We start from the raw sequence: 22,020 nt of genomic DNA on the forward strand, positions 1-22,020 counted from the left end.
GGATACAAAATCCTCCTTATATGGCAAAATAATCCTTATATGGAATATAGAGCGCTATTTTATCATTATGTTGTTGTTTTTTTACATCGAAACTTTTCTTGATAATACCCACAATATTTCAAACTGAATATCTACGTCAGCGTTTTTCAACCCTCCCTAAGAGCAGGTTTTATACGCCGCGTGTAGCGTGAAAACCTGCTTTGAGGAAAATCCGGTTTTTGGACCAATAAAATGTGAAACAATTTTGGACGGACTACAAACTTACAGCATGAGTAGTGTGTATATATGTCGTACATTTTACCAGAGCCGGCCTTAGGAGTGTGCGACAGGCGCAGTTGCACTGGCCCCCACGGTTTGTGAGGGTGGCGCACTGACGGTAATAAAAGTGAAAAAATATACATATCTATATTGAGCACATATTTTTGTAGTAAACAAGGTGTCTGAGCTGCTTTAACTGATTTTATTCTGGAATTTTCATCTATTCTGGAAATACTTCTTTTATTAATTCTGAATTTGCATCACTGCTAGAATTATTTCTTTCATTAATTCTGCATTTTCATCAATTCTGAAATTCTTTCAATAATTCTGAATATTTTCATCTCTCTCTCCCTTTCTCTCAATCATTATTATATTTGCTCCCTTTTATTTGCGCCGGAAACAGAGAAAGCATTGATCTTCTGAATTTCGACATGACTGTTTGACGGTAATCTACGTTGCACCAGACTGGCACGTCTTCAAACTGAACCCCCGACATTCTGGTTAAGTAATGCTCATGCAATAAGAATAAATGCATCGTAAATCTGGTTCCGTGCAATATTATGGATGTACAGGAGCACCTGGCAATGGCGCACGCGCTCATCTTTTCACATCTATAGGCAGGTAGCCTGCCTGGTCCATACGAAGCTGCTCTAACCAATACCACATAATTTGGAAACATCATGTAATCCAATACCACATAATTTGGAAACATCATGTAATCCAATACCACATAATTTGGAAACATCATGTAATCCAATACCACATAATTTGGAAACATCATGTAATCCAATACCACATAATTTGGAAACATCATGTAATCCAATACCACATAATTTGGAAACATCATGTAATCCAATACCACATAATTTGGAAACATCATGTAATCCAATACCACATAATTTGGAAACATCATGTAATCCAACAATCCATAATTTGGAAACATAATGCATCTCTGTATGTGAGATATATCGCTAGTAAATACTAGAGATAAATCTCACATACATATTTCTCTAGAATGGTGTTGATTTGTCTTATCTTGGTATCAACACGTATTTACTCATTCCGGATAGTCAACCCCATCCATACAACTGGATTTTAGTAGACTTTTCATCCCAATAATTAAACTCCTCTCGAAGTCAACCAGTGTGTTGAAGTCTACCAATGGGCCTTGGGCATCTACTCGACCCGTGGAGCATCACGGGAGTGCCGATCTAGAAAGCCTACCAAATCAGGGAGAAGGAAAAAAAAATCAGAAACATTTGGAAAAAATATGCTTTGTGTCTGTAAAATTTCCACTATGGATGTGTTGGGGGGGGGGGGAATAATTTGCAGAAGAAACTGTTATTCTTCTTCGATACATTGCATCTAGCTGGGAAGCAACCAGGCAAACAATGAATAAATGAGCCAGTTTACGGAAGAAATGAACGAATACAAAGCCTAGGGCAAAAGTGCAACGGTTACATTTCCCGTGTTTCACCATATTACTCACGTCGCATAACAAATCTGTGAGTTTTCCGGGTCATTTTACTAGTGCGGCTTATACATGGGATATGACACATGTTGCGGCCCGCGACGCTGCAGCTCACCATTATGACGGCCCTCGAACAGAGAGACGTTGGCTTTCCCTGGTATATGGGAAAGAAATAGAAATAAGAAAATTTCCTTGATTTTTTTTCCTCCATGTGTTTCTTTCACGCACAAAGTGGCGCTCACTGAGGGAACAGACTTTACACGGCGATGGCTGGAAATCCTGCAGATGCTTTCCAGAGATTGCTTTCCCCTGACGTCTGAAACATTGGCAAAAGGAATGAAGGAAAATGGAGTAAGAAGAAAAAAATAAATAAGAAATGGAAGATCATTTTCCTTTTTTTTTCCCCGCTTTTCTCCTGATGCTCTCGGAATTTCTGTCACATATTCGTACGTATAAGCTATCGGTGAAAATGGAGCGAGATTTAGAGAAAACTATTCAGTTTATCCGTTCGAATGGAAAACTAAAAGGTGCTTGTAAAGATACTTAGACCAAAAAAAGTTGTTTTTTTTTAAATAATTGTTTCTGCTGTAATTTTGTTCGTATTTTTTTAAATCAAAGAACAGATTACGAGCAGTTTTCTGTACATCAGGGATGCGCATTCTCTGGCACGCGAGTAAAACGCGGTTTTGCCAAAATGTTTATTTCCGGTCAAAAGTATCAATACATGCAAAACGATATACAGTGAAACCTCGCAACAACGATACTCGATGTAACGATAAATCCCTTTACAACGATATTTTTTCCGAATCTTGTTCGGAATTGCCTATAGCCTAGTGTTAAACTCGATGAAACGCTATCCTTTACTATGATAAGTCGTTCTATAACGATATTTTTTGAGGAGATTGTAAAACTGCTATAACGATATTCTTTATATATTTCACTCAAAATCATCTTCATTATGTTTTTTAATTCCTCACCGGTATTGTTCTTTCGAAAGCGTTTATTTTAGCATCTGTATTTCCCACTATCTAACCTCCGAAAATGTTAAGTAGTCGTAAAGATTTTTTTTCTGTGTAGTACACAACAGTGCAGCAAGGAAACCACTTTACAGGGTGCAACAACCAACAGAATTTTATTCATCAACTAATCAATTTTTTTACTGCCGATTAAGTGCTTATATGCTGCATTTTATGGTGATTACTAACAACGCCAATGAAGAAGAGATGCCAACAACAGCATAAATTGTCGGCACTTGATGATAATGCTACATCTTGATATAACGATGATCCCTCTACAACGATAATTTTTCCTGATAAAAGAAGTATCGTTTTATCGAGGGTTCACTGTATACTTTATCTGACTTTATTTCTGTAAAAATAAATGTTGTCAATCGGAATCTTATCTGGAAAAATATGGGACACTCGCCAATTATCGCCAAAAATGTTCTTAAATAATACGAGAAGAAACGGAATTTTTTATGAACAAGGTCGAGATAGGGAGAATGACAGTGATGCCCCGTAGCTGCTGTGCGGTTGGTCGTGTGGGTATTTTAAGGACCCTGGTTCGATCCTCACATGCGGCACAGTGGTGGGCGGCTAGTTTTTTGTGGTTTCTAACTTAGAGGCGTGAATGCGAGCCGATCGTTAAATTATTAGGCTACACTCCACTCACAATTTGAAATATAAGTGGCAGCACTGAAAATTCTCATACAATACTAGATACTCACACACACTATTAGGTACACATGCACACATCCGACACAACTCACTATATAAATAAGTTATACTCAGTAAATTGCTCATGGTGATAGACCAGAGTTGTGATCGGTTTGAAAGAAATGCCCCATGAAACCTGGGTCATATTGTTACCCTATATATACCAGATTCTGGCCCCGCGATGGTTGCAGTGATGAATAATTGGCCCGTGTTCAGAAAGTTTGTGCACTCCTGCTTTAGATATCAATGGTTTTCACTCTGGGATCACATGACCCCCCCTTACCTTGCGGTCTCGATATATTTTCTGGGGGAGGCATGATTTAAAATCAGATGAAAGGAAGAGCCATGTCAGGTGGTTTAGGGTGGGGATCACAGAAAGGGCAAAGTAATGTTTCTGCATCCCCGAACTTCGCTTGAAGTACAGTTTACATAAAAATGAACTGACGCTCGAACATCATAGTATCAGATCTCTGTTGCCCCGAATTCCCATAGCATTGGTTTCCAACTTGTGTTTCGTAAGAGCAATTCTAGGGTTCCGCACAATCATAATCTGTGAAGTTTTTTATTGGTGTTACAACAGAAGCATCGGTATTGGAAATATACTGTCTTGTAATAAGTCAAGGATTTATTTATAGCTTTAAATTAACCGTTGGAACTCTTTGCCTATAGCCCGGATGAGTCCGTAGTGTTAGATTGCCCTGATTCTATGAACAATTCTACTGCATTCTCTGAAAGTAGTCACACCTTTTACCCGCCATATTTAACTATAAAGTTTTATTCCTTCACAGCTATAACTTTTATCACAGCTCTCTGTGGTCACCCCGTCTTCGCAGAGAGGAAACAGACCAACAACGGTACAGATATTCAGTCATTGCATTTCATTCCTAATGTGAAAAAGGTGGCAGCACTAAAATTTCACTCATAACACTAGATATGCACTCACGCTAAGGCATACTTTCAGCACAACTCATTCGGTAGGAATCTGCCTTTGGCGATAGATCGGAGTTGGGTCGGTTTGAAAGAAAAGAATGTTGCCTTTCATATCCCTTCCATTGGATTTTTACCCGTGGTGCCTCCGAATGTCCCAATATTGCAAAGGAGCCGTATGACATCAAATCCACTTTTCTAGATCCATGGTTGCCAAACTGTGCTCCACCAAAGATTTCTTGGTGATCGCGAAGGAGTTGGAAAAGAAATATATAATTTGCCCAAAAGTGTTTAAAAAATTTACATTCATACTAGGTTAGTCAAACTGGGAGCTATCCTCTTCAGCGAAGGCAAATGCTTTTAATATGATAAAATGTATCGGAGCAAACATTGGAGGTTTCATTTCTGAAATAAATTCTGCATTTATTCAACCAGCGGGCAAATATTTCCGGAGATTTTTCTTCCCGAGTTGCGTTCATGCGTTAAGTCGGCTTTGCATCATCGAATCACGATGAACTCACACGATTCCAATTTGGAATGTTGCCATAGTTTTATGTGCGCTCCGCCCTTTTTTTAAACCGCGCAACAGCCTTGTAAAGTTTGAAATGGAACCAGTCATTCCATGCTATTTGATCGCATTTGCTCTGCATCTCCATGCTTTGGCAACGTTACTTGGGAGGAGGGGGGGGGGGCAGCAACGGTTGATGCCTTATTCGTTTTGATGGGGAGGGGGTGGATCTGTTCTCTCTCCTAGCAACTGGAGGTCATTTACCATGAACTTGATCCAGATTTTTCTCAAGAAGTTTCTTGAGATCCCCCAGTCTTGGATGATCGCCGGTCTCTCGCCATCCTGCGGTACCACTTCATTATTAATTCTACCCTCGATTTCACCACATACAATTAGCATGTGTGCTGTGTGCGAATAGGCAGTTGCGTAATGAAGAGGACTGGCAACAGCCTTGCATAGATGTTTGACGTGGCTTTTTTTTAAACCGTTCGAGGAAGGTCGGGAACGGACATTCGGGTGAGAGAAACAGAATCTTTTCTCTGACTCATTCCACTGGTTTCAGCTTAACCCTAGGCAAAACTAGGTGAATAAGGGTGGATCACATCTACAGACACGGAAAGCCTGCTGTAACATAAAGCCAATGAACATATTCATACTATCTACGTACCGTGGCTGGGCAGGCGTAGACAGACATTTTATGTTAAAGAATGTACATGTACGCCGAGTCCGACAAGACACAGTACTTGTCTGTAGATATGAAACTATCCTTACCCTATCCTTGGTTTCCTCATCATCCCATAAATTCTGCCATCTGGACCACATCCTTTCAGATAAAATTGCGAAAACCCTCAGATATGAAGCAACTCCTCGAAAAAGAATAGATAAAATTATCGAGCTTTCTTACGACAAAATAAAAATTAGCACAAGAAAAAAAAAACGTTGCCTGTTCAGGAAACGTGCATTTTAACTAAGTAAAAATATATTTAATAAAATTACGCTTGTTTCCTAAAAACGGGACATTTATGTTAAGATCGGGACGTATGGTCATTCAAACCGAATGTTAATGAGTGTGACTATCGGCGTCCCTATTAACTGTTCGCCTAGTGCTCCTTAACTGAAAAAAAAAGTTTGGGAACCACACTGCAATACATCATTTTGATTGCACCATGGCCAATTTCAACGAAGAAGCGCTGTGTTATCACACACAGACGTTAATAAATAGGAAAATTAGCAATTATTAGCAACTTATTACTTTAGTTTTACTTCAGTATCTGATAATAATATCTTTTATCAAACGTTGAACATTAAAATGAACTTATTTAGCAAAAATTGTTTTGAGAAACATATACTTTTAAAATCATATTTACAAAATCTTGCTTTAAAATTTCATTTTAAAACTTTTTTTTAGGTTTGTTTAATCGTTCTACCACAAATAATAAATCGCTGATTATTTCTAACCAACAGATGACGCTTTAAAGACAATGAAGATAAGGAATATTTCGGTTTCGTTTTTTCCTAATTAGATTGATTAGAATGATTTATTTATTTATCACACAACCCAGTAGGAAGATGCACTTACACTTTCTAATGATATTATTTTATACTTTTTTTTTTGGAATGTTATGCAGACCATCTTAACACTTTCCGTCCATGGCCACCTTTCGTCTATATTTCTTCCTGTTGCATTCCCCCCTCCCGTCTTGTAAAGTTTGCCTCTTAGTCTCATCCCGGATTCATATCTTTTCTACTTATTCAAATGGGTTTTTTCGGTAAATTTATAGTGAACAAAACATTTTATAAATAAGGTCGGTCTCTGGATCCCTGGGGCAAAAATTCCTTGCGCTTCTCTCTCGTCTCTTGTCCTGGTACTATGCAGAGCCATTTCAACATCATGATCCCGGGTAAAATGGTGTTCTGGGAGATCCGTAGTTACCTGGAAGCAACAGCTTACATTTTTATACGCTCACTCACAAAAAAGTATAGTGACAGACCTTATCGTGGTTTTCCCCCCCCCCCTCCCCATGAACATGGGATCCCTCTAGCAATCCTTATATGTCATTAAGATTAGTTCTAGGAGCAGTTTTGTTGAATTCCACTGTTTTGTTTCATTTCACTAAAAAACTTCATTTCTTTACATGAAGTATTCTTTTTTTTTTCTGAGTGATTCGCTGAACGACATGTTATGGCTTCCCCCTTCTGCTTCATTTTCGTCCGCACCCCTGTGTTGGAGGGAAGGACCAAACTGACCCAGGTTGAGAGCCACTGCATTATATAATTTTGATTACACCACGGTAAATCTATTCATACAGGAGCTGATTTGTTCCGTACTGGTGTTGATGCCGTGACGTAAATGGTGTTGATAAAATAACTTGAGTGGCTTTGCGGCTTTCTCTTGCATCAAGCTTGGTTCTTGGGTCAGTATTCTTAAAATATTTGAATTGTGACCAAACGACAATTGATCAATTTCTACACTGCTATTCAGCTTTCTTTGATTACCAAACTTCTCTGCATAGAATTTAACGCGTATCAAGCTCGGTTCTTGGACTAATGTTAGTAAAAAGTGGAATTGTGACAACACGACAATGAGTTATTCAGCTACCTTTGGTTACCAAACTCGTCTGCTTGGAATTCATCGTGTGTCAAGCTTGGTTCTTGTATTAATATTGATGAAAAAGCTTAATTGTGGCAACACGACAGTGAGTTACTCAACTTTCTTCAGGTATCAAATTCATCTCCATGCATCCTGATCTCGAACGAACTGAATACATGTCAGAGCAGCGGGTTAGTGTATTTCAATCTTAAATTCCAGGAAAAAAAACTAAAACTCTACCAGGAAAATTTCATAAAAATTTACTCCAACTTGTCATCAAGAATATCCGATCACTCATGGGGTTAGACTTCTTGTGCTTGGAAGTCATGGTTCTACAAAAAATTGATTCATAGGTCATAAGAATGATTTAAAGCTTGCACACAGTGCAGTTAATACTACTGCTACTGCACTTAACCATGCATGCACTTCGTACACATTCCCCTGCGGAATTTCTAATAAATCGGTACATGCCTGAATGTGTGTGTTCTGGGTGTATGTGTGGATCCTAACTCATTTATGTCATAAGAGTTGTGCTTGCTTCGTCCTATTACGCTGGCTCAAGCTGCCATCTGGCTTCAATATTTCAAAGTGAGGATGGTAAAAAGTGCAGACATATGGAAAAAAATGTTAATTATATATTCCTCTATATATATTTTTCAATTTAAAAAGAAAATTCCAACATTCATCACCGATGGACGTTTTTCTTCATGACGAAAAGATAACTATTGCTCTTTACAAATGTATCCGACACCATGTAAATTAATTTAATATTAATCAAAAATTCATGCGGGGGGGGGGGGCTCTATTTTTTTTTTAATCAATGTAGAATGTTAGGAGGGAAAAAATTAAAATTTGGGATCACGGAGTGGATTAATTAGTGAGAGTTCAAAAGAGAAAGTTCTAATTGGGACAAATAAGAATTCCTATTAATCCTGCGTTTACGAAGAAGACAAAATGCTAAGAGAGTACAATAGAGAAAGCAATAGTTCCTTGAATGATAAAATATAAAAATTCTACGATAACTATATATTTTTTTCTGATCGATCAAAAAAATAAAAAATTTAATACCGTATAAATTTTGAGAAATGCGATACTCTCTGTTCCATATTCAATATTTCTTGCTCCTGCATTTATTTTACTATTTCCGGAATTTCAATGGGAAATGTCCTGTCCCTGCTTATCCGCATCGGATTTCTTTGGAATTTCTTGAAAAAGTTTATTTCGAAGAATCGGAGAAGTAAGAGAAACATTTTTCAGCGAGGTTTTTTTTTTCTTTTCTCTTTAATAATAGGAATCGCTTATAGACATGAATTATTAAGAATATGCTATCGGACACCGTCCTTATCGAAATGGAGAAATCAAAATTGTGAAAGTTTAGTGAGTGTGAATTCAAGGGAACAGCTTGAAAATAAAGATGAAAAGTATTGCTTTCGATGGTCTTGGGGGAAAAAGAATTTCAACATAGGGCGAGATGACATTTTACGTTATTTTAGTGACAAGTTTTACAAAATGGCCCTGGAAGGATGATACATAAAAAATTCGAATGAAATTTCGTTACCTCTTTGATAGTATCAAAACGATGTAATTTTTGAAAATGTATTAAACTATACTCTAACACAGCGTTTCTTAACCTTTTTTGCCCGTGGCCCCCTTTGAAGCATATTTTTTTGCCCGTGGCTCCCCTGTCTTACCCAGAGTCTTCGACTTTCATCTAGAAGCAAGATCCTTTATGCGTATTGAATTGATTTTTTTAGTGAATTTATACTGAATGAAAATTTTGCAAATAAGATTGGCCTCCAGTCCGCTGGCCTAGAATTTATTGAGCTCCCCGCTAATTCGAATTTTATCCAGGACCGTCTCAACATCATGCGCTCCTTAGGCAAATTGATGCTATGGTAGTCCCATACTTAGCCGGAAATAAACAGCCTACATATTTCCTACTTATTTTCAAAATTTATTGCTCTGTACAAAATATCATAAGGTGGGATCACTTATGGACATAAGACCCCCCGGGCATGAACTCTCACAAGAGTGGGACTGACAGAGCTGCAGCCCGGGGACTGATATGGTATTCATCATTTTTTGTTTTTCACACTATAATTTTATATAGAGGACGGGGGGAATGTGAGGACTGGGTGAGTCCCAAGACGGCTCTGGTTTTGTGGATGGTTTTGTTGGATTCTGTAAGTGTTATATAAAATATTCTGTCACTAATATAAAATCATTATTTCTTCACACCTTAATTTTTCTTCTGCAACCCTCCAAACCACCTGTCATGGCCCCTTTATAAATTTTCTTCTGTGACCCCCCTTGAAGTATCCTAGTACCACTAGGAGGCCGGTTGAGAACCACTGCTCTAACACATTGGGTGGGGTGTCACGTGGGGGAGTGGGAAGGAGGTCTGTGGCTGGTCTTCCGGCAGCGACGGACACACACACACGGCCAATCTTTTCCAGCATGGTTCAGGTCTTTGACGACCTGCTTATATTTCTTCGTTGAGACAGAGCGGCGGGCCATGTTCTGGATGGAAGGAGGAGGTAGTAGCAAAATGATGTAAATTTTGTAAGAACCCACACTCCAAATAAGTACGGTACTAAATTGGGAAACGCTTGGATTTTGGAACGAATGGTGTTACAATAAGAGAAAATCCATACGAAAACGTTTGTTGTCGCATAAGGAAGGGAAAGCGTATTTGAAGAAGTTTTAACCACTTGCATGTGACATGCACGTGTCAGGCAAGGGTATCTTCTTCCCGAAGAGCATCTTCTTCACAAAGTTTTACATACTGAATTTACATCATTTGGGAGAAAAATTGATTAATCGATGTTTAGTAGGTTTCGCTAAGTATCCTAACTCCTTTTCTAACACTGGTCGCATGCTGCCCGCGGTGTAATCCGCGGCCATATGTTGGCCATCCCTTCTCCTAACCAGAACATGTGCATATGAATTACATCAATGTGTGTTCAGATTTTTCGATATGGCCCATTGCTACGTATAGCGCATATTGTTTTCGAATACTCGAAGAGAATGTGAATGTGTATGTATCTCTACAAAGTTATCGATTGCTGCTCTAACGGGAGGCTACACGTTCATGTGATTTTCTGGATCACTTTTGGTTTCCCAACCTCGAAATATGAGCTAGATTCTCCCTCGAATTGATGATATCCATTGATGATGTGAATCAATTACCATTTGAAAAAGATATTTATGAAAAACTTTCTTCATCTAAAACTTTAGTTGTGAATTGAAAATTATTAGATTAGAATGAATTAAATTATTAGATTAGAATGAATTAAATTATTAGATTAGAATGAATTAAATTATTAGATTAGAATGAATTAAATTATTAGATTAGAATGAATTAAATTATTAGATTAGAATGAATTAAATTATTAGATTAGAATGAATTAAATTATTAGATTAGAATGAATTAAATTATTAGATTAGAATGAATTAAATTATAAAATTATTAGATTATTAATGAATCGGATAGTTGATTAATAATCCACTATAGTGATACGAACCGAGAGATAACAGTTGATCATTTATGAATAATCTGATTTTAATTTCAATTTCATAGTTAAAGTTTCAAATGAAGAACGGGTTTTCAAAGTAATCAACTACCATAAACACGGGCTACTTTGGCCCCACAGATGTTACTTTGCCCTAAAAGTAAAATGATTGAAACATCCGCTACGAGCTGATTGCTTCAGATTCGTACAGCAGCCGACGATTCCACCAGGCCGTTTCACTAGTCAGGAAAAAGCCCACTTTCAATAGAGCTCCACTTTCCGCCGCTATGTTGCAGCAAGTCTGCTGTTTCATAATCCCTGTTAAACACACGTGTTTTCTTGTAGTCAAACTTCCGTTTGTGCAAAAAATACAGTGTGTGTTTTAGTTTAAGTAAGTACCAAATTGTAAAGCCACCGATTCAGAATATACAAAATGTTTATGTTGAACTATCAAGGTGTTTTGGAAAAACGCATACATAGATGAAATAGCACCGGTAATTCCAAAAAGAAAACGAATTACTTTGTCCTAAGATAAAAAGTGGGACAAAAGTAGTGTAAAATGCTTGAGCCAACAGCAGGAATTGGTTGTGGTAAAGCCAGTGCCGGATTAAGATTTGACGGCCTCTAAGCACTTGAATGGTTTTGGTTCCCCCACCCCCTCCGGTCCTTATAACTATATTTTACTCGATATTGAATCTAAAAATTTTAAAAAAATGAAACTTAAAATTTCAGAAGTAATTAATCTAAGGCAGAACTATGATGTGAACATTTCTAAGCATGGACATTGAAATTCTCTCTCTGCTCTTTTTTTTGTACTTGCAAAGTCGTTGATAATATCTCCTGGATTTTCCTTGCAACAAGAATGATGTATCTGAAATCAACACGTTATTTGGATACTTTTTCTAATATGAAGTATGCCTCTAAGATAAACGGTTCACCAGTGAAATACCATACGCTCTGTTACCTATGCATCCTGTATATACGTAGTATAATAGCATGTTCTGAGTTACTGATTCATTCATCATCGCCGAGCCAAAACTGCTGAAACTATAAACATGAAATTTGGTCAGTAGTTTTATTTCATAACTAGCTATAATACCCGGTGCTGCCCGGGGTTTCTTCAATTTATGGGAGGATTGAACAATTGTAGATTTGTATAGAGAACACACACACAGAAAATCAATTTTATATATATATAGACTAGCTGATACCCGGTGAGACGTTGCCCGCCCCGTAAAAAAAAATGTATATATGTATAGCTTATTAATTATTTCTTAATAGAAAAAAATTCTGCATCAAGTAAGAAAAAATTACTTTTATTTTAAAATATTTTAATTAAAAACTTCAGGCAGTCGCTTGTGGATACACAATATTTCTTGTTTTTCCATCTGGTGTGTAGATGCCAAATTTTTGGGATTACCAACACGCGACGTAAAGCTGTCCGTGTGAAAAACAGGACTCAAGTAGGTTGATACCTGCCACTGCTAATAACTGGCCTTGCGCTTTGTTGATTGTCATGGCAAAAGCTAAATGAATCGGGAACTGTAATCGCTTGAAAGTGAATGGCATTTCTTCAGTGATAATTGGGATTTACGTGGAATGAAGACGTCTCTCCTTTGGCACATCCAGTTAGAATCGGTGCTTCGATGATGTAATTGTGCAATTTCTTCACGCAGAGTCTGCTGCCATTGCAGAGTCTCGGTGTCTCCAAATTTCTTAAAAGAAGTTTTATTTTATAATGTAGAGACTCACTGAGGTGGAATTTTTCGAAATTAAATCTCTAACGGGAGTCATGAGGTTTAAAGTTATGTGGGGAAATCATAACCGAGCAGAAACCGTTGAAGCTATGAATATGAGATTTGGAGAGTCAATATAAGAAGGGATTTTTCAGAACTCAAACGTTAAAGGGGTCTTAAAGGAAGGATTTCTATGATCACCGCACGAGCGGAGCACGGATAACAGATTGTTTTTAAAAAAAGAATAGATTAGTCAACACACGAACACACACATTACCCATTCGAATTCGCACTATACGGCATCTATTCGGACCTTTACACATTGAGAAAAAATTCCCCCCAATTCCCTTAACCCCTCAATGATACGCCAAAATATAAAGATATGAATAATATAATCTCAAAAATAGACTTCATAATTAAATCATCGATAAACCAGGATATAATATCTTCACGCAGGAGGGAGGCCGAATAAAAACGTCAATATTAAATACGAGAACGTTACGCCCGTTTGGTAATAGTAATAGTAGTAGTAATGACGATATAAATATTAAATATAGTTCATGTTTTCGTAAAACGTCGTTCACGAGAATTCTCCCAATTTCGTGGTATAAAAGTACACAGAAATAAACTAGTGTGTTTTGTTTGCCCTCCCTTTTTTACCCATTACCTGTCAGGAGCACGAATACGAAGCAAGAGAGAGAGAAAATGAATCACTTTCCATTTTTTTAATATTTTTTTTATGAAGACATATTCCATTGTGTCCTGGAAAAAAAGTAAACCAACAAAAAATGCCTCGATATCATCGAAAGAAACTACTAAAAGGAAACGTTTTTATATCTCTAGGTTGGCCTTGTTATCGTTTACTACATATCATATGCGCGTCCTGTTATTGATCCACTCATAAAAATTGCTTTCTATTTTTATATGCGGTTTTTTTAATGTATATTGCATATTATTCATGCTATTATTAATTTTTTCTGTAATCTCTATCGTCATTTAGAAAAATTGTAGCTATTAGGTAAACATTTTCCAAGTAGTTATAAGTTAAGTAATTATGAGTTAATTGGCATTCATATTTGTTTTACTTTTCCTTAATTATTTCAGCGCCCACGGATTTTAATTCTCGTAATTAGTGGATATACAGTAAAACTCGGTTATAACGACATCGAAGATTCAGCGAATTTTTGTCATTATAACCGTGTTGTCATTACAACCCAGGTTGAAGTTTTCAAGACCTTTCACGACGAAAAATGTAATTAGTTACAATTAAATAGTTTGCAATGAAGTTGTTTTTTTTTCTTTATGATTAAGGGTGACCATGTTTAATGGAGAGGGAATACGGGAAATTTGGGGGTCATAAGTATGAGATGTCACTAATTCTTGCCATAAATATTGCTAATCGTAGACGCCAATCATAATAACAACAAATAAATAACCTCAAGTGAAAAAAAGATATAATAATAAAAATGAGAGAAGAAACTTATAGGAACTAGAAAAGAAAGTTACAGAAATGAGAGAAGAAAATTTTAAAAAAATGGGAAAAGAAAATGATAAAATCTAGAAAGGAAATTACAAGAAATAAAATTAAATATAAGAAACAAAATAAAAATGGGTAAAGAAATCTACAAAAGAAAGAAAAACTATGAAAGAAAGAAAAGAAAATTATATGAAAATGAAAAAAGAAAATTATATGAAAATGAAAAAAGAAAATTATATGAAAATGAAAAAAGAAAATTATATGAAAATGAAAAAAGAAAATTATATGAAAATGAAAAAAGAAAATTATATGAAAATGAAAAAAGAAAATTATATGAAAATGAAAAAAGAAAAATATATGAAAATGAAAAAGAAAATTATATAAATGAGAAAAGAAGTTATATATATAAATTGATAAAAGAAAAGAAATTATATAAAAATGAAAAAAAGAAAATTATATGAAAATGGAAAAAAGAAAATTATATGAAAATGGAAAAAAGAAAATTATATAAAAATGAAAAAAAGAAAATTATATAAAAATGAAAAAAAGAAAATTATATAAAAAAGAAAAGAAAATTATGAAAATGTGGAAAGAAAATTACGAAAATGAGAAAAGGAAATTATAAAAGAAAGAAGAGAAAATAATTAAACTGAGAAAAGAAAATTGTAAAAATGAGATGAGAAAATCCATCCACATATACATATATGCAGGAATTGGTTTTTTCACAACCTTTAATGCCTTTGAAGTTTAATTTCAAGTCACTCATTTTATATAAATATCTAATCCTTTTATTTGTCATATTTTCATTGAACCTGTTTGGTGGGAAAATTAGAAAGTTTTCATACTTTGAATCCAAATTAAAACAACTACAATTTTTTTTTCGGCCGTTTTTCATTGATATTTTTCCTCTCTCCAAGTCTTTGAGTTTTTTTAATTGGCGCAGTTTATGGAGAACCTAGGCTGTTGAGCTTTTTCAATTAAGTCTATTTATTATTGGAAATCAGTTCTAATAAATATCTTCAAAGGCGGCGGTAAATGACAAATTTGTTCAACATTCCATTCGCCTTTATTTTATTCCTTAATTTTTTTTTAAATTTCATCTGTTATTGTTTTTATTCCTTTCAAATACTTATAAGCCAGTCTTAAAATTTCAATGAATGTGAATCATTTTTCATACATGTAAAATTAATGTTCACAGAAATGACTGAAATAACATATTTCAGTGTTTTATTTATCTTCGGAAAAAAGTCTAAATATTACGGTAAAAGCCTGAAAAGATTGGTAAAACCTAGGTTTCCGAGGTGGGGGGGGGGGGGGTTAAATGCCCGAAATACCCTTGTAAACGTTTCCATTTCGGACAGTTACGAAATCGAAGCCCGTTTTTAATGAGTAAACGACAACCACTGTGAACTCATTAGTTCCTAATTAATCAATAATTATCGTTACTTAGTAATTGTAAGGAAATAAATAAATTAACTGCCATGGACTTATTAGTTGCTGACATTAATTAAACAATTGTTAAAATTGTTTACTCCTGATTATAATCATTATTAATTACCTAATTAATCTATTCCGACCATCAATAATCATCAAGATCATCTATGGTCAATTGGTTCATTGAAGACGGATTTTAACTGCTCAAATTAATTAATTTTCTCCGAATGGTTTGAAGTTTAAATCAATCAATTAATAAATGATAAGTGATCATTATTTCGTTAGCGTAAGGAAGAATTGAGTTCTAGGTGGTCGATTAATTCAAGAGTTAATTATTAAATAAATATAATTATTAAATAAATATAATTGTTAAATAAATATAATTATTAAATAAATATAATTATCAATGTTAATTAATGATAGTGTGGAATTTTCATAATGGTTAATTTATTCATTAGAAACGGGGACTTTGACTTGGTAAAAGTCCGAAATGGAAACGCTTACAAGCGTATTTGGGGCATTTACCAATTCGCCTTGGAAAATCTCCGTTTTTATCAGTCTTCGGACTTATAGATCTCGAAGGTCACCAAGTAAATCCATTTAATCAGATTTTATTTGTTTAAATTAAATTGAATACTCACAAAAGATGAGCATGTATACGGAGCATCAGGTTCATGAAATTCTTGGTCATTTAGACAAATCCAAATTTATCGAAGATATTCTGAGTTCTTTAAAAATGCCTCAATATGCCTTGCGTCCAAAAATCCAATTAGAAAGTTTTTACCCTGTGTCTCCTGATGCCAACAAAAAAAAAAAAAAAAAAAAAAATCCACATTTCTAAGTGCAATAATCGCTGAGATATTGGAATTTTTAAACGGGGAAGTTCTTTCGCAACTTTCCTTTTTTGGCTGTATACGGATCAGCAGAGTACGGGAACCTTAACTATAAACGCCCTGTATCATACAGACATCATAATTATTAATCATTTTATGAATAAATTAACCATTAATATAATTATTAATCATTTTATGTGATGTTTAACTTTGTCATTACAGAGGCCCATGTCATCTTATCACAGGGGTTCTTAACCTTTTTTAGTCGGACCCAAAATCAACAACATGATCAAATTTGCGACCCATCGGCTATTTTTAATTTGAAAATTGCTGTTAAATATCTCTGATTAGCAAAATGTTTAGTTTTCGTACATAGTAAAACCTAGTCAAAAGTCTGCCTCAACAGGTGGACCGATAGTGCCTGCCACCAAACGGGAAACGAAGGTTGTTGAATTGTACATCACAATCATTAAAAGTATTCTAAAATTATTTTTTTCGCAAATTCTGGAATTACATATTACTCTTTATAATTTCCAGTTATTTTTCACTAATTTCAGAATTATTTTTCATTAATTTCAGAATTATTTTTCATTAATTCTTGAGTTACTGTATGCCAGTTCTGGAATTATTTCTCTCTTTGACTTCCGATTATGTTTAATTAAATTTTGAATTATTTCTCTCTTTAATTTATAATTATCTTTCATTGATTTTTGAAATTTTTGAGTCATTTCCCATTAATTCTAGAATTATTTCATTAGGAATAATTTCATTCATTAGGAAATGTTTTTCATTAATCCTGGATTGTAAGTAGAAATTCTCTCTCTTACGACCTATCTGAAGAGCCCCTGAGACCTAAGTTTGAGTCGCGACCCATAAGTTAAGAACCCCTTTCTTATCCTCTGCTCGACTTTTAAATTTCAATCCATGTGTCTCTACAGCACTTGAAAATAATACTTTTTTCTAGTTGGTTGAGAATGCAATGAAGTGTAAATTTTTCTCCGTTTTTTACCGACAAGAATATGCAAACGGAAATCCAATCTCCCTAAAATTTTACGATTCGGTTGCAACAAATTCTGGAACGTTTATGATCAAGGTTATTCCATTTTTATTGTACTAGGTATATTGGATACGTTTCTGGTTTGGACAAATTCAAATAGAATCATACGCATCCAACCAAGACAGGTTTCACTGAGTGGAATGTTTAGAATTAAGGTATCTTGCGAGAGTATAGTGAGTAAAAGTCTGAGAGATATTCAAGAAATGAGGAAGGTAAAAATGCTGAAATATGTGTATTTCAGGGTTTTTCTTCTCCTGATAGAGAAAAATATTGTCTTATAAAAATATGGCATCGTTAAAAAACTATAAACATTTTAAATAATAAATAATAGTAACAATACATTATAAATAAATACAGTAAAACCTGTGTTCAACGGAATCGCCAGGGACTGAGATTTTTTTCCGTTGAACACAGGTTTCCGCTTAATATAGGTTCAATCGACGTTATATGTAAAATTATTGTAACGATCTCGTATGTAATTGAAGTGCAGCATAATGAAAATAAATCTCGGAAATAAACTAATTGATTTAAATGTACATAAAATAAAGCAATGCGCATTGCTTGCTGGCAGTCCAGTAGTTAGAGAGCTAGCTTCTGACTGCCCGGTTCGGGCCTGGATGTCTACTAACAAGTTCCCTGGACTGATCATAAAGATCTGTTGGCAGTACGCGATGATCACGTTGTATAAACTCCATAATTACTAAATGTTTAGGTTTGCACGGCAGCTGTATGAAACGTCACCCCACACTGTGTTGTTCTCATCTGAAATGACTACATTTACGTTTTTTTTTTTACTTTCTATGAAATTTTCAATGAGGGTGTCAAAATCTGTCGTGTCAGGTTCAGATTGCACATTGTCGTCTATATTTATGTAATCCTCAGTATCAGGGATAAAACTAGGATTTTTGTGGGGGGGGGGGGGGCTGGCAGCTACATGATTTCGCTACCCCGACCACTGTAAAACTCGATGATTTTCCCACGAAAAAAATTGCCACCTCCTAAATTTTGACGCCCGAGCAATTGCCCCAACCCCGATCGCTTCCATCTAATTCCTGCCGTGCTCAACACTTGCAATCACGGAAAGCGGCTTTCGCACAATTTTGAAAGTCATTCTATATCATTTGTAAATCTAACCATTACACTGATTTCTCAGATAGAAAAGCCTGCTTTACCAAAAAGTGGTGTTACAATTTTCCCGAAAGCAACTGTTTCCCCTACATGTGGCTTTTCAAAAACCACAGCATCAAATACGGTAACGGTTTTTATAAATGTAAGGGTGGGTGAAGTAGAACTCGCATAGGCAAGCAGTCATTGCATTAAAATTTTTTTATAGAAAAACTAATATTTTGTAAGATTCTTTTGTCAGTTGGGTAAGAAACAGTCGAAGTGTTTGTGTGAAATTTTCCTTTCCGTTTCCGCGTTAGACAGGTTCCGTTTAATCCAGGTTTTTTAGTGTGTATTTGGGCATTTATATATATAAATCACGAGACCACGATTTTTTCCCGTTAAAAACAGGTTACCTCTTAATACAGATTCCGTTTAAGACAGGTTTTACTGTAATAATTTAACCCCTCCATTGGCAAATATTGAAATTTAGAAAATTTCAGAGGAGAAAATTTTTGAGATATTATTTAAGCAAATGGGGTACGTGAATGCTATTACATGACAAAAAAAATTATTGTCAATATTTAAAAAAATATGGGATGTTGCACTCACCCATTCCATTATACAGAGTGTTCAGGAAACACGCTGCATAATAGAGAATGAACACCCTGTATTTATATGCTTTACATAGATTTGAATAGTTAGAAAAATTTCATTTATTGCTTGCCAACTTACTTTTCTATCATAGTTGAAGAATGCACAGCAATATATGTCTCCTCCACGCATTTTAATACATTCCAAAATGCGAGGGTCAAAAATCGTTCTTGCTTGGATTGTCAAGAAATAGGAGACGTGTACTTTTGAGCCATTCCGTTGGTTATTATAGAAACTTCGTGACCATCTCTTAAGTAAAAATCGTATGTTCAGGTGTTGCTTATAAGCATCAATGCCAAAACGAGTTCAAAATATAAAACGCGTTTGCTAAAACAATATAAGAAAACCATGTTGCTTGAAGGCATAATGGCCAAACAAGAGGTTCAATAAAACTTAATTTAAAAAATGGGAAATATTATTTTTTATACTTCAATTATTTATTTACATAAAACTTAAATAAATAATAAGTTACAGTAAAACTTCGCAGCAACGATACTCGGTATAATGGTAAATCCCTGTACACACATAACGATATTTTTTCGAATCTTGTTTGAAACTATCTATAGTCTGATACTACATTCCTCTCGATACAACGATATCCACGATAAACCACTTTATAACGATATCTTTTGAGGACACTTTGAAACCACTAAAAAACGATATTCTTTAAATTTCACTCAAACTCACCTTCAATACATTTTTCAAAATCCTCACCAGTATTAGTTCGCTTTACATCGGTATTTTGCACTATCGAATCTCCGAAAATATTGAAAAAATTGCCATGAAGCTACTTTCTGTGTAGTACACGAAAGTGCAATGCAAAAAAACTGTTTCACAAACATTTGAAACCGTCTCAAACATATAACTGAAGTTTATTCATCGAGTAATCGATTAGAATATTTTGGAAATACTTATAAATATGCATTTTATGGTGGTACTAACAACGCCAATTCAAAATAAATGCCAACAGCATAAATTTTTGGTGGCACCTGATGATATAGCTACCTTTTGATACAAAGATATATATATATAATGCCTCTTTTTACAATGACATTTTCTTAAATAATATTGTTGTGTAATGTAATTTCAGTTTTGAAAAATCGTCTATATTTGGTAAATTTTTGTTCCGATTCATTTTTTTTTCTCATAATTTATGATTGAATTTTTCTCCAAAAAAGTTTTTTTCTTTTTATTAGCTTATTTTATATAGCTTACCCCCGGAGGTAGTATATTGTAACACAATTGACATGTTTAAAAAGAAATACGATAAACATGTTGGGGTAAATCGAGAAGCTATCCATTCTTAGAATAAGACAACCATAAGTATTCTTTATGGGCGTTGTATAATATTTTATCATGTGTATATATTGTTTATAATTTTTGTTAATTGAATTTTTGAATTGGGTTGCTGTATTTTTGAAGTATATGACATCCATATTTTTATGGGCATCTTTTTCTCAGCCACCTCGTGGGGCATTTTGCCTGTTGTGGCGTTGTATTTGTATTTGTATTTGTATTAATGATTCTCGAAAATTACATAAAATTTTGTTTCGTCGTTTTAATATTGAAATTTATTCGAAAGGAATGTTATCTGAAAAAAAAATTTTCTTCGTAAAAATTTAAGGCAAAAGAAGACATTAAATCAAAAAATGTATGCAAAAATACCCCATTACTAGTTCTAGACGAATAGAGGGGAAAATACTCTGAAAATTTAACCTAGATATATTCTAACACTGAAATTTCGAATGACAATGATATTATTGAATCGTAATTATTAAATATTTTCAATATGAAACAATAATCCACACACACGCAACAGAAAATTTGAATATTTCCACTCATTAAATAATCAATTCAGTGAAAGCGTATTAATTTAGAGAATTACAACACTATATTTCAAGAGATGACAAAATATATCAATCTATTTTAAAGTTATTTTTTTCATTCGATTCAATTGCATGTTTGGTGATTGTAATAATAATTTTATGAGAAATAATGATTGTGTCTTACCAGTTTGGAGGACTGGAAGCATATTTATGTAAAAAATGCAAAATAATTTAACTTGTTTATCCCTCAGGCGAAACGTATGTAAGTGAAAAAGCATTCACTGGAAATATTTAGTTGTTTTTCCGAAATTCCGTGAATTTCCAGGCATCTTGCTACTCGTGAGTTGCCGCTTCTTGCAATCATTTCGAAATTTGCGAGCGCTGTGATCACAGAAATCCTTTTCGGAACACCGAGAGCACTTTGTGACGTCACGCTGTCGTCTCGCTTTTTGATTGGTCAATAGTGATACTCTTCAACCACTGATCCGAAGCCGCTAGTTTCCTTCAAGGTCAAGTTCCGAAGAAATGTGGACTTATTCCCGAGACAGTTCCGATAGATCTCATCCTCTTAACCGAATTAGTTACTACGTAGAAACTATTCGCTCTTTGCTGCAAGGATTTCTTCTTGGTGCACGCCTTACTTAAGATAATAGTAATAGTTCCGTATACAGTACAGCCTACATATAATATAATAAAATATATAATTTATTTGTTTCCTAGCCGTATACTTTTGTTATAATTAATCTAATTATAAAAAAATAGAAATATAAACTTATAAGAAATATTATAACAAAAGAAAAATGCATAAAATTGCTATTAGCAAAAACCTGATAACGAATTATCCACACAATTCAAATCATCCTATTCATCAATATAAGGAAACCAACTTTCATAAAAAAAATCAAAAACTCTTGATAA

General features: G+C 34.7%; 1 protein-coding gene across 1 annotated transcript in view; it reads right to left on the reverse strand.

Annotated features, from left to right (window-relative positions):
* Positions 1-21,446, reverse strand: part of LOC149082525 (adenosine receptor A2b-like) — a 64,728-nt gene extending 43,282 nt beyond the window's left edge. Inside the window, exon 1 of the mRNA XM_089236879.1 lies at positions 21,287-21,446. Within this exon, the coding sequence (XP_089093005.1) occupies positions 21,287-21,380 (94 nt within the window). The 5' untranslated portion in view covers positions 21,381-21,446. The remainder of the gene's footprint in view (positions 1-21,286) is intronic.
* Between the last annotated feature and the right edge of the window lie 574 nt (positions 21,447-22,020).

This window comes from Pholcus phalangioides, unplaced genomic scaffold, assembly GCF_987345545.1.
Source record: "Pholcus phalangioides strain wild (caught in Gottingen) unplaced genomic scaffold, Ppha-v1.0 ptg000009l_1, whole genome shotgun sequence".
NCBI classification, from domain to species: Eukaryota; Metazoa; Arthropoda; class Arachnida; order Araneae; family Pholcidae; genus Pholcus; species Pholcus phalangioides.